Source organism: Archocentrus centrarchus, chromosome 5 (assembly GCF_007364275.1).
Source record: "Archocentrus centrarchus isolate MPI-CPG fArcCen1 chromosome 5, fArcCen1, whole genome shotgun sequence".
NCBI classification, from domain to species: Eukaryota; Metazoa; Chordata; class Actinopteri; order Cichliformes; family Cichlidae; genus Archocentrus; species Archocentrus centrarchus.
The window spans coordinates 7779992-7792779 of NC_044350.1; the positions used below are offsets into that span (position 1 = coordinate 7779992).

General features: G+C 38.8%; 1 protein-coding gene across 1 annotated transcript; it reads right to left on the minus strand.

Annotated features, from left to right (window-relative positions):
* Positions 1–625: 625 nt before the first annotated feature.
* Positions 626–9174, minus strand: LOC115780101 (guanine nucleotide-binding protein-like 3-like protein). The gene is made up of 15 exons (XM_030729089.1): positions 9098–9174; positions 8959–9002; positions 8175–8285; positions 7972–8088; positions 7793–7876; positions 7493–7628; positions 7316–7419; positions 7043–7187; positions 6785–6872; positions 6413–6590; positions 6183–6325; positions 5956–6092; positions 5622–5788; positions 4373–4544; positions 626–729 (listed from the first exon to the last, which is right to left on the minus strand). Exons 1-15 carry the CDS (start codon positions 9108–9110, stop codon positions 662–664), a joined length of 1707 nt encoding a protein of 568 aa, XP_030584949.1. The 5' UTR covers positions 9111–9174; the 3' UTR covers positions 626–661.
* Positions 9175–12788: the final 3614 nt, after the last annotated feature.

A 12788-nucleotide genomic window follows, 5' to 3' on the forward strand; every position in this document is an offset into this window, starting at 1 on the left:
TTGCTGTATTTTCAAAACGGCCGCATGAATATAGCATGCCAAAAATTTAGCATTCATACATTAAAAAACAAAAACAATAAAGTAATGCTGAAATTCACATTTTTGTGAGGTTAAAGAAGTTAAAATCAGTTTCAGCTTACTTGTATTAGACTAGGTTGGCACTTGCAACATACCACTGTGTGTACAGATTTACGTGTCAATACACCTTCCTTGCAGGCTGAGATTTTTTTTTTTTAACAAAGCTGATTAAGCACACACGGATTGAGATTCTGCTATACCACTTTCACACATATTTCCATAAGCGCTTTGAGTGCTCTGACTGAGTAGAAAAGCGCTATATAAGAACTAGTTCATTTACCATTTTAGTCCATTTTAATCTGTCAATGATCCCGTAGTGCTAAACTAATTCAAAAGTAAAGAAATAATTATTAGTATAATTATACCAATACTACGAACAATAATGTGTAACAATTACCATCATGAATGGAAATTGCAGTGATGATAATAAATAGGAATATATACCAGGAGAGACAGCATTATTTTAAATAAATAAAGCTGACTGTGACACTTGTTTAAACCAACAAGAATAATATATATGCCCAAAATAAAAGACAAACAACAAAAATGTATTCATGAAACTTTTATTTTTGTCATATTTTACTTAGTCATCTGAAAATGAGAAGTCCATTGCAGATGTCAGTGTGTCGGAGAGTTTGGTGGCAAGTTTGTCTGCAGAGGAAAGAAAAGGCAGAAGGCGTTAGGGCAAAATCTAGGTCATTTCTATACTTGTACCATTAAAGGCAATGTCCCACATCATATATGAGCAAACTTTTGGATGACAACCCAGGAACTAGTTGAGACTAAGGCGTTCTGTGCTGACCAAACTAGCAGCAGCAGACATATCCTATAATTATCTTTCTGTATGCTGACATTATTGTGAAAAGACGCTGTTAGGTTGATATTTTGTTTCGCCTTGCAAAGCATCTTTCCACTTTTCTTTGCTTTCTTTCTTTTTTTTTTTTTTAAACTTACAATGGTCTTTGAAAGAAGGCTACCAGAGTCAGAACAAAGACACAAGTTTCATCAATTAAACTAGTGTAATCATATGACTGACCTACCAATGCAGAAGTTCTTTATTTTATAACCCTACAAAATCCCTCGACTTGTTTTGGATTACTGTTCAGCTGTACTGTAAAGCACGGGCCAATCAATATTACTGCACTTACCTGAATCTGAACACTGTATATAACCATACACTTGATGACTTATCTTTTAAAATCAATGAACAATGCTGACAGTGCTACAGCAAACACACAACCGTGAATCATAAAAAGGATGTCATGCTCTATACTTCAACTTTTTTAGATTTTTCTTAAAGTCTAATTTGGTTGTGTTATTCTTGTACTTTGTCCCTTGTGGTGAATCCCTGTTCTTAATACACTTGAATAATGATATGCCCGGCTCTTTGAGAGTACTCTTCCAATGGCTGAACGCTGTTTTACTTTACTAAGGATGTGCCGATCCAATATTCAGTATCGGTCCGATCCTGACCTAAATTACTGGATCGGATATCGGGAAGGAATAAAACATGCAATGCGTTCTGATCCAACCCGCATTAGCTGCATTACAGTACTCAGTCATCGTCGTCTTCTTCTTGTGGGTTTGCGGTTGACCAAACCAGCTTAGAGCTGCATTACCGCCACCTACTGGAATGGAGTGGGGGATCAGGAGTTAGAAAAAAAACTCATATTCTAAAAAGTTCCCTTTAACATCATGGATCATCAGTGACATGTTTTTCCACGCCTCCACCATTCTCTACCGTGTTTGTGTGTTGTGCTTGCCGTGCTGAGAATTTCAGCTGTTATTTTTTTCTCTACTTCAGCTCCCAGAACGGATCGCTATACCCATAGACACACATATATATACACTGCTCAAAAAAATAAAGGGAACACTTAAACAACACAATATAACTCCAAGTAAATCAAACTTCTGTGAAATCAAACTGTCCACTTAGGAGGCAACACTGATTGACAATCAATTTCACATTTTTTGGCAATTAGCAAGACACACTCAATAAAGGAGTGGTTCTGCAGGTGGGGACCACAGACCACTTCTCAGTACCTATGCTTTCTGGCTGATGTTTTGGTCACTTTTGAATGTTGGTGGGGCTTTCACACTCGTGGTAGCATGAGCTGGAGTCTACAACCCACACAAGTGGCTCAGGTAAGTGCAGCTCATCCAGGATGGCACATCAATGCAAGCTGTAGCAAGGTTTGCTGTGTCTGTCAGCGTAGTGTCCAGAGGCTGGAGGCGCTACCAGGAGACAGGCCAGTACACCAGGAGACGTGGAGGAGGCCTTGGAGGGCAACAACCCAGCAGCAGGACCGCTACCTCCGCCTTTGTGCAAGGAGCAACAGAAGGAGCACTGCCAGAGCCCTGCAAAATGACCTCCAGCAGGTCACAAATGTGCATGTGTCTGCACAAACGGTTAGAAACCGACTCCATGAGGCTGATATGAGGACCCAACGTCAACAGATGGGGGTTGTGCTCACAGCCCAACAGCATGCAGGATGCTTGGCATGTGCCAGAGAACACCAGGATTGGCAAATTCGCCACTGGCGCCCTGTGCTCTTCACAGATGAAAGCAGGTTCACACTGAGCACATGTGACAGAGTCTGGAGACGCCGTGGAGAGCGATCCGCTGCCTGCAACATCCTTCAGCATGACCGGTTTGGCAGTAGGTCAGTATTGGTGTGGGGTAGCATTTCTTTAGAGGGCCGCACAGCCCTCCATGTGCTCGCCAGAGGTAGCATGACTGCCATTAGGTACCGAGATGAGATCCTCAGACCCCTTGTGAGACCATATGCTGGTGCGGTTGGCCCTGGGTTCCTCCTAATGCAGGACAATGCTAGACCTCATGTGGCTGGAGTGTGTCAGCAGTTCCTGCAAGATGAAGGTATTGAAGCTATGGACTGGCCCGCCCGTTCTCCAGACCTGAATCCGATTCAGCACATCTAGGACATCATGTCTCGCGCCATCCACCAACTCGCGCCATTGCACCACAGACTGTCCAGGAGTTGGCGGATGCTTTAGTCCAGGTCTGGGAGGAGATCCCTCAGGAGACCATCCACCACCTCATCAGGAGCATGCCCAGGCGTTGTAGGGAGGTTATACAGGCACGTGGAGCCACACACAATACTGAGCCTCATTTTGACTTGTTTTAAGGACATTACATCAAAGTTGGATCAGCCCGTAGTGTGTTTTTCCACTTTAATTTTGTGACTCCAATTTCATTTCCATTGATGATTTTTGTGTGTTGTTGTCAGCACATTCAACTTTGTTCTGTACAAAGTATTCAATGAGAATATTTTCTTCATTCAAATGTGTTACGAGTGTTCCCTTATATATATATATATATATATATATATATATATATATATATATATATATATAAAAATCATTACAGGATTACGCTCACACCAGTTTTTCAACATAAACACTGATGACGCAATAGCAGCAGTCAGTTGTTTTACATGCAGTCTGTCTGCACAAGCGCAAAGAGGCGGAGCCATTATAGAGACAGTGAGCTCAGATGGAGCTCACTGGAAACGTTTTTCTAGCGTCCAAACAAAGCTTTTTTCCCCTGTAATCACCATTAAACATTTACTGGGAAACAGCTGGAGGTCCTTCATCAACCACCTCATCAGTAAGTGAAGAAAAGAGAACTTTGTAGCTGCTCCATCCACCGTTTGTTTCACACAGGGAAAAACTGCAGTCCGGAAGTTAAAATATGCAGATGAACTGTTGATAAGAAAAAAGTATTTCTTATCCGATTACTTGAGTAATCGATGGAATAATTAATAAAATAGTCAATTACTAAAATAATTGATAGTTACAGCCCTAATGAAATTTGCAACATGCCATAAGCCAATGCATCACCTTCTCACATAGGAGCAACAGGTTTCACGTGATAGATCGGCTTTGTATCGGCAGATATCCAAGTGTAAAATATTGGTATCGGACATAAAAAAGTGGTCTCGTGCCAGCCCTAAACTGTACTTTGACCCTAAGACAGTTTTGCTGTGAAGTTACAGTCCCAACCATCACACCAGTGTGCCACTTGCTTTTGAGTCTTCATAACAGCTGGAAAAACAAAAATGATTAATTCACAGCCGTGCTGTGAATGTGCCCGTGCATTGACACGAAGTACATCGCCAAGTCAGGGCATAGAATAGGATTTAGTTTGGATCTGATCTATCATGCAGTTAGACGTTTTTAGTGTTTTTTGTTTGACTTTTTTTATGTTAGAGTGCAATGAATTGGTTATCATAGACTGAGTATCAGTATTACACAGACCAAAAATTGTACAAACCAGCTCTTTTCTGTAGCTTCTTCCTCTTCTTGCCAGCAGCCAGGAGCGCATGACCCTGCAGTAGAGGGTCTACGTGCAAGATATCCTTCAAATTTGGAGCCTTGGATACAGCATCCTTAGCAGGGAAGTCTGTCTTTTTCTGTGCTTTTATTTCCACCGTCATTGGTCCAAACTGTTTTGAGCAGGACAGAATAGAGTGAGTTGAGTAACAGTACTGAGGAGTATTACAGGGGAGAAAATAATTATTTTATCCTCTGATGAATTCATAAGTTTGCTCATTCCAAAGAAATTAAGTTTCTTATTTTTTATGGCATTTTTTATGCAGGATGGCATATGCATGTGGTCACCTGCTCCACCACTGAGCCACCCGGGTGCCCCTGCAAGTTTTATTTTTAAATGAAAATATAATGTGCAAATAAAAAAATAAAAAAAACGGCCTCTGTCCATAAGTTCAAATAAGGCTTCAAATTAAACCAAAAAGATTTTTCTGTGCAAAACAACTGAGAAGTTTACAGATGATTCAGTTCATGAAGAGGTTTACTATTCAGAATGAATGCTAATATTAATGCGAGAAAAAAATAGGAGACCACATAGCTGCTCCTATTGTACTTCACTCGTTAGCTAACATAACTGAAATGGTGCCACTTAGCAAACATCACCCATGAGAGCTTGTTTCCGACAGGTAAGCTAACAGAAAAAAGTTGCTAAATTTGCTGCCAGTCGCTTTTTGGGGAACAAAAGTCACCAGCGGGGTCTGAAAAGTGGCTAAATCTAGCGACAAAGTCGCTAAGTTGGCAACACTGCCATGCTGTCACTTCCTGCGTGATTTACAGGTGAAGCGGTGAGGGAGAGAGGTGGGGAAGTGTGAAGTTGTGCAGAGACAAATTGGGAGAAGAGAAAGGTAAACTGGTGGATGTACAAGTATGATTGTAACACGACAGACTATATCGATATAAACAATATTGTCTCATCTTATATCACGTATGAAAATATATTGAAATTTTTAAACACGATGTATCGCCCCGCCCTACTTATTTCACTCAATGACATGCAAGTCAATTTATAAACTTTATGTAATCTGTTGTTTCTGAATTTTTTGGTTGACATTCTGACTCTCCATTAAAAGGGAACTAACATAAAAACTGTTCATTTCTTTGAAAGTGAGCATATTTACCAGTTCAACAGGGGATCAACTAATATTCCCCCCACTGTAATTTAGTTACCACCTAAGGCTACTGCGGTTTCTCACCTCTGGATCCTGATCATCCTCCATAGATTCAATTTCCTCTTTAGAGGACGATGCTTCCACTGACCCTCCTTCCATGTCCAGCTCACAGTGTGGCTCACCCTGGCCTCCTTGTGTCATCCCAGTGGTTTCCATACAGAATCCCATTTGACCATCAGGGCAAGATGACTCTGAACACAGTGAAAAGCAGATCAACTTCTGCCACCCTGAAGTGTTTCAAACCATTTAGTCTTAAGGTAATCCAAGTTTACATGATCAAAGCATATGGTTTTATTATATTATAAAATAATTTTTTTTATTTGCCTGACTGTGCTACTATTAAGCATAACTTGTTTACCTGCAAGAACCTCCTGATTTCCTTTTTCCAGCTCATCCCAGTCAAAGGCTTTACCCATTTCTGTAACAATCTCAGCACTGACATGTGTAGGAAGAGTGTGTGTCTCTGGAGGGTGTGTAAAGTAGCTAATCCTTCCCCTAAATAACACAACATGGTAAAATTAACAGAGCATTTATACTGTGACATTGGTTCACTGAATTCTAAAGCTTTAAACTAATTTTACCAACCCGGTCCAGTCCATTAGTACACTTTTGGCTGCTTTGTCAGTGTCTGGCAGCCCTCCCTTCCTCAATTTGCCCTGCCGTCGGGCGAGCAATGCCAAGCACTCCAGAGCAGTATGAAAGTCTGGGACACCATAGTGTTCCATGATCTGGATTTCCAAAAGAACAAATGTCCAGTCATTGTTTGAGCTACTTTATCATTCAGTAAAAATGGCTTAAGAGGTAGCATGACCCACTTGTGCCTTGTTACACCGTCTGAGGATGGCTTCCACAGGTGGAAGGGGATCAACAAGCTGTTCGATTTTAACACAGTTGCGAAGAATCACTCCTGCATCTGTCGTTGATGTGGCCATGACAATGCCGGGACAATCCAGAAGCTTAATGTGTTTGTCCAAATGTACCTCTTGAAGACACCTGAAATCCAGAAAACCAATCAGCAAGACTATGGCAGCATTAATATGCTCATCATAATGGTGCAGCTGTCCTGTGATGGAATAACAGGACATTTATTGAAGTTTTCCAGGCTTGTGAGCAGCTGCCTGCTTTGCTTAACTGTTAGGCTAGTTCAAGCGTAGGAGTACAGGATGAACATGTTCATGTGCACTTACTTGGTGACACCAGGAGTGGCTCCAACATTACATGCCCGTGCCCGTTTCAAACTGTTGATCAAACTACTCTTTCCCACATTAGGAAAACCTGCAAACCATCAGTGCAACAAAAAAATTCCTATTTAATCCACATTTCTTCAAAAAAAAAAAAAAAAAAAAAGTTATACATCAACTATAAAGATTGTACAGTGATTGCACAGCAGCTGCTCCTCTGTCAGACTTACTGGTACTCTAGGTTTTGTTGGATTCGGTGCTTACCTACAACACCTACAGTGATGGCTGTCTTTATATCCAGGTTGCGGCAATAGTTGCCCAGTAGCTTCATCAAGCAATCTGCTCCAACACAAGCACTGGTACTGAGAAGCTCTGTGGTAGCTTGTGTCACTGGAACATTACTGCGTTTCTACCCATTGCAGGAAACATAATGGGCAGAGTTCATGCAAAAGTCATGTTTAAACATCAACTAGAGAAAATATCCTCGATTTAATCTTTAATTCTCGATATTTTGAGTATAACTGCTTCACTACTTACCAGGTTCTTAGTCTGCTGTTGAGTAGATGCTTTGAAAGCCACAGTGGGAAACTCATTTCTAAGATACTTTATCCACTTTTCCACTATTTCTTTTGACACCAAATCTGTAATCAAAGCAAAACAATTTAATATTTAACCAAACAAATAAGATGTGTACTTTGTTAGTAGTTTTCTTACCAATTTTATTGAGGACTAAAACTATCTTCTTGTTTGTACCACTCTGAATGACTGCCTGCTCCACCTGAGGACATCTGCAGCCCAGAGGGTCACGCGCATCCAGCACCTCCAGAATTACATCAGAAGCCTCCACAACCTTAAAAAAACAAGTCAGATCACATGTAAGTCAACTCTTCTCTCATTCACTGTGTTTCTAAGATACAGGATGTCTGTCAAAATTTCCTTTCAGTTAAAATAAGACAAATAACTCTTCTTTTGTTATATATAAAGGCTGGTGTGTGGTGCAGTGCAACTAAATACCTTTTTAAATTCTCTGTAATATGCCTTTCTTGAATTCTCATTTTCAAAGTTGACATGCTTCTCCAAACTCTGCATCTCCGTCTCCTGTGGGGATGAAGGAGAAAAATAATAATGTCTACAGCAGCAAACTGCAGACAGTTTGCTGCTGTAGCTAGAATCCTAAACGGTCTCATGTTTACCCTCTGCTCAAACTCTCTTTGTCGCTGAAGGATGTCATTCTGGAAGGTTTGCAAATTTCTCCTCTTCATAAGCTCTCGTTCTCTAGACAATTTCTGTTTCTCCTGGAGGTCCTGAAGCTAATAAAGAGACACGAGAGACAGATTCACTTCAATCAGCACTGTGCCATCAAATCTAGTACAGCCAAGACTTTCAAAGGGCATACCCTTTGTTTCCTGATTTCTTCTGGCTTTCTGCTGTCCTTGACATTTTGAGCAGTGGACTGTTGTGTATTCCTTGTCCGCCCTGAAGCATCCCCCTTTTGTCCATCTTTAGTCTGCAGGATATACAGACAGTAAGATGTAATGTATTTTAGCTCATCACCATGGAATTTGAAAGCAAAACATTCATTTTACTGGGTTGTTTACAGAGACATAAACAGTGACACAGAATGACACAAACAAATAAATTCCACTAAGGTGTAATGTATCGGTGGAAAACTTGCATGCAGCTCATGTCAAGTACTTGGGCTTAATTTTAGATCAATATCTGAATAGAGAAAGCATTGTGGACGAAATAGTTTTAAAAAAGTTTATCTATTGACAAGCAAATCATGTCAGAAGTCATATTGGTGCTGAGGAATTTAGGCAGGCCAATACGTTACCACTGAGTGGTAACGTATTGGCCAGCTGAAGCTCAATCTTGTATTTAAATTTTTAAATGGTATTGCACCAAACTTTTGGGGCCATGGCTTAAATTTTAGAAATAAACGTAATTTAATCAGTACAAGATTTGGAGCACCATTCCTTGCAGATACCCATGGTAAAGTCTTATGGTATATCTCGTTTCCTTTACACTGATATTCAGGCATCGAATAGTCTTCCTTCAAAATTACATTTTATACAAGCTCTGTCTACTTTTATGAAAGTTATAAGTATTTTTCTTAATCTGCTGGCTCAGCCCCAGCACTAAAAGTTAACCACAGGTAACATTAGCCGCGTAGCACTCACCTTAAACTTCCCAGCAAAGCCGAGTCGTTTGGCTCGTTTCTGTTCTGTCAAATGCAACAAAATACGAAACGAAGACGTTTAAATGTTAATTAACTTATTCAGCGACTCAAAACATGGAGCACACATAATAAATACGTACTAGCTTTGGACATAACTTCACTCTAGCCTCGCTCTTCTAAGGCTTCACGTGGACACCAAGGATATGGACATAGGCGCACAATGACGTCAACAATAACATCCGGTTAAGTATCAAAATAAAAGCGTAAAAAAAAAAGATTTGTTTTTCTTTTTTTTATTATCCCCGCCACTTGCCTCGCCCTCTGGGGTTCTGGAGAATTTATGTTGTTTGTGTTGTTATCATTAATTTAATTCAGTATCAAATTAACATTACAATACACATTTCAAAATTATAACAGAATCCAGCAATTATTTTGGTGTGACCGAGCATTTATGAAAAGGCACTTCTGAGGTAGATAAATTCAGTACAGTTTTCTCAAAGAAAATAAAGTATTTGAAGACAGTATTTTTTTTTTTGTATTTTTGATTAAAAACACTTTGTCCTACTTAAAAAAAAACTTTAATTGAAAAAAAATTTACATTTTTTTATTTCCTAATATTTTTCTAAGTGAAACGTATTACCTAGATTTTATCTCTTTTTTAAGCCTTTTTTCTTTTCATTTGCAGCTTTAAAGAAAACACGACAATCAAAAAATAATTATTTTCTTTTCCCCCTTTTTTTACACTGAAGAAATCCTGTACAGACTCAGTTCCTCAGTTTCTTGCAAGTTCCTGTGTGAACTGAACAACTGAAAATTCAAGGAATAGTTAAGCTAGTTTTCAGAAAATTAGCTTAATCTTTCCCTGTGGAACTTGATGGACTGAACATGCACACTGAAGGCAACAGGTTTTTGCACAGGAAGTGACCATGACCTCGTTTTCAGAGGATGTTCGCTAACAGTTAATCCACATAAAATATATCAGACTTTTCTTCCCTTCCAAAGGTTAAACAGCTGAAAGCATCTTGAGCACTGCAGAGAAAAAGGTGTGCACCAAGTGTGATTTTAACCCACAGACTTTAAGTGTTGTCACTGCTGTGGATTTTTATAGAAAATGAACAAAAAATTAATGAAAAAAAAAAACCCAAGCATGGACAGAGGTACTTATTCATTTAGCTGCTGTTTAAAATTTAAAAAGTCTTCATCAGAACAAACACTTTACACATTGTTTGCTCCTCACTGCCTTTGAAAAGCAAGAGCTAAAAAAAAAAAAAAATCCAGCAAATGCTCTTTTATGTGCAGGTTTGTCACATCCCAGCATCTTAAATGCTGCTCTGTCAGATGCTGCTGATGTGTCAGATATGCACAAAGTGTTCTTTGGTGTCAGAGCCTTGGTTTACCAACATAATACTGGACATAATACAGATGTAATAAAAAGACATAATACTCTGATAGCAAACATTTCTTGAATCTAGAAACTTATGTTTTTTCTGCATCTGGAATTTTGATTACCTGTCAGTGAAGTGGTATAACTCTATCTATCTTAATCTATTATATTTTTATTTTTTATTATGTTTTATTCTGTGTATTGTTTTTGTTTATTATACGGGAGAACATCCTGTCAGCCTTGTGCCGAGAGGGCTGTGGTCATCCATCTGTCCTGTTGTAATAAACCCAAATATAAGGAACACCTTATATTTATTCAGTTTCATTCATACAGCACCAGTTAACAGTCAACAAATCCTGTCTCACGGCACTTTATATTATGAGGTAAAGACTCTACAGTGTTAATCTAGGACAAATGTTCATTTGGACTCATTGATGAAGCGAATGGAATTTAGTGGTCAAGGGAGAGTTTTTGGCCATAGCTCACTACATGTGGATACTGTATCATGCAGTCATGTAGACAGACGTGGATACAAACTACAACTTCAAGTGTTTGGCTGTGGTGAAACAACTGTGTAGTGTCTAAAATGCCTATGTGAAACTGCATGTATGTTGTCTCCTAAAGGTGTAGGAAAATTCCAGCAAGGGGCCTCTCAGTTTGGGAGCTCATCTTCATTGTTTATCTTTACCAAATATGGAAAGTTGTAAAACTAGTGGTCTCTGAGCCCCTCCAAAAACTGGTAGAAACCAGTCTAGGTGTGACAACATGAGTACCAGATGTTAAAGTTTCTTTGTTCAGTGTGCAGAAGATCATTGGCCTTCCTTCTCACCCAGATGTCTCGAGCATCTGTATTTTGACATTGTCTTTTTATAATAAATCTTATGTTATTCTATAAAGACTGTGTTGACCAAGAATTTCTTCAAACACAACATCATGGCATCAAGATCAAGAAACCACAACTGCAAGGTAGCTTAAAGGTGTTCTGCATATTGTTAAATGAAATGTATCAGTGTACCAGTGTTGTTGTGCAAAAAATACAGTTTACAACAAAGATGACGAATTTTTGAGCAAATGCTTGATAGGTTGTAATTTTCCATTTTACCGTTTATGGAAAAGTCAGTGAACTACTGTATTAAAAAAAAAAAAATTACCAGGACATTTTTTTTTTTATTATAAGCTCTCTGAAACATTTCAGTCTTATGCTCATGAGGGGAGTATCCATGTCTGGTTGGAGTTGTCCACCTGGAGGTGAACCTTGCCCAGTCTGAGGAATCATTTGTCCATCCAATCAAATGTCCACCATAACATTTATTTGTTCACATTTTATTTGTTTTATGTAATTATGTTTTTGTCATCATTAATCAAGAACGGCATTGCTTTTCACTGTGTGAGCGTGAGTGTACTTAGTGGGTGCTCCTTGTTAACATTATGGCCTAACCACTAAACTTGACATGCGGTGAAGATGTGGTTCAGAGAACTGAAAGCCTGTTTGTAGATAACTGCCAGTTTAAACTGGCTGATTCTTTTTGTACCTTCTTTTATATGATTCATGTTGTGTTAGTAGTACATATACAATAATTTTGTAATGGTCCCCTCTTCCCTCTTGAGTACGCTTGGCATTTTCCTCGCAAGGTCCTGAAAATAACTGTTTTCACCATTCACTTTTCTAACAAATGTTGATATAAAGGGCCATCGTTTTAGACCTTTTCTCAGCTGAAATGCTGACTTCTTATCTTTCACTTTCAATCAAACCTTCAGGTTGTTGAGACATTTGGCAAAGTTTTTTTTTAATGTGTTTTTGCTTGATGGGTTTATCTTTTATACTTGCATTTAGAGACTGTGAGCAAATAGGATTAGAGCACAATCAATTACAATCAAGGTGTGCAACTTGGCAGCAACACATAAAGCCATAAACTATTACTTCATTAGGCTGAATCAGAGCATTACATTAATCTTGTTTGTAAGCAGACTTCCATTCACTCAATTAAAATGCAGCCTAGCAACAATATCTCTATAATTTTGAATATATAATATTTGTTTTTTTCTTTGTCTATTTCAATTATTAAATTGTATAAAAATTGTAACGACTGTATCAACTGATGCCAATAGTCCATGCATTATCTGAGTTTGTACATTTTACATTTTTATAGTATTTTATACATTTGGGTAGCTGTTGTTTATCAGATTCATGTAAGTTTGCATATTTTTGTCACATGGCATCTACATCATTAAATCAAAGCACCTCACGTGATGAAAAGGTACAGTCCTGCGCCGGACTTTGCATCAGGTGCTTAAAACAGTAACAGTAAAACATACTGAATGCTGTAAAGTGTGGTTATTTTTGTTTAACTTAGCGTGTTCATATTTTACCAAAGGTATCACAGGATACTTTTGCTCTGTACGCTGTGATGCCCGTGATGATGCGGGTGAAGATTTCTCACGTCCTC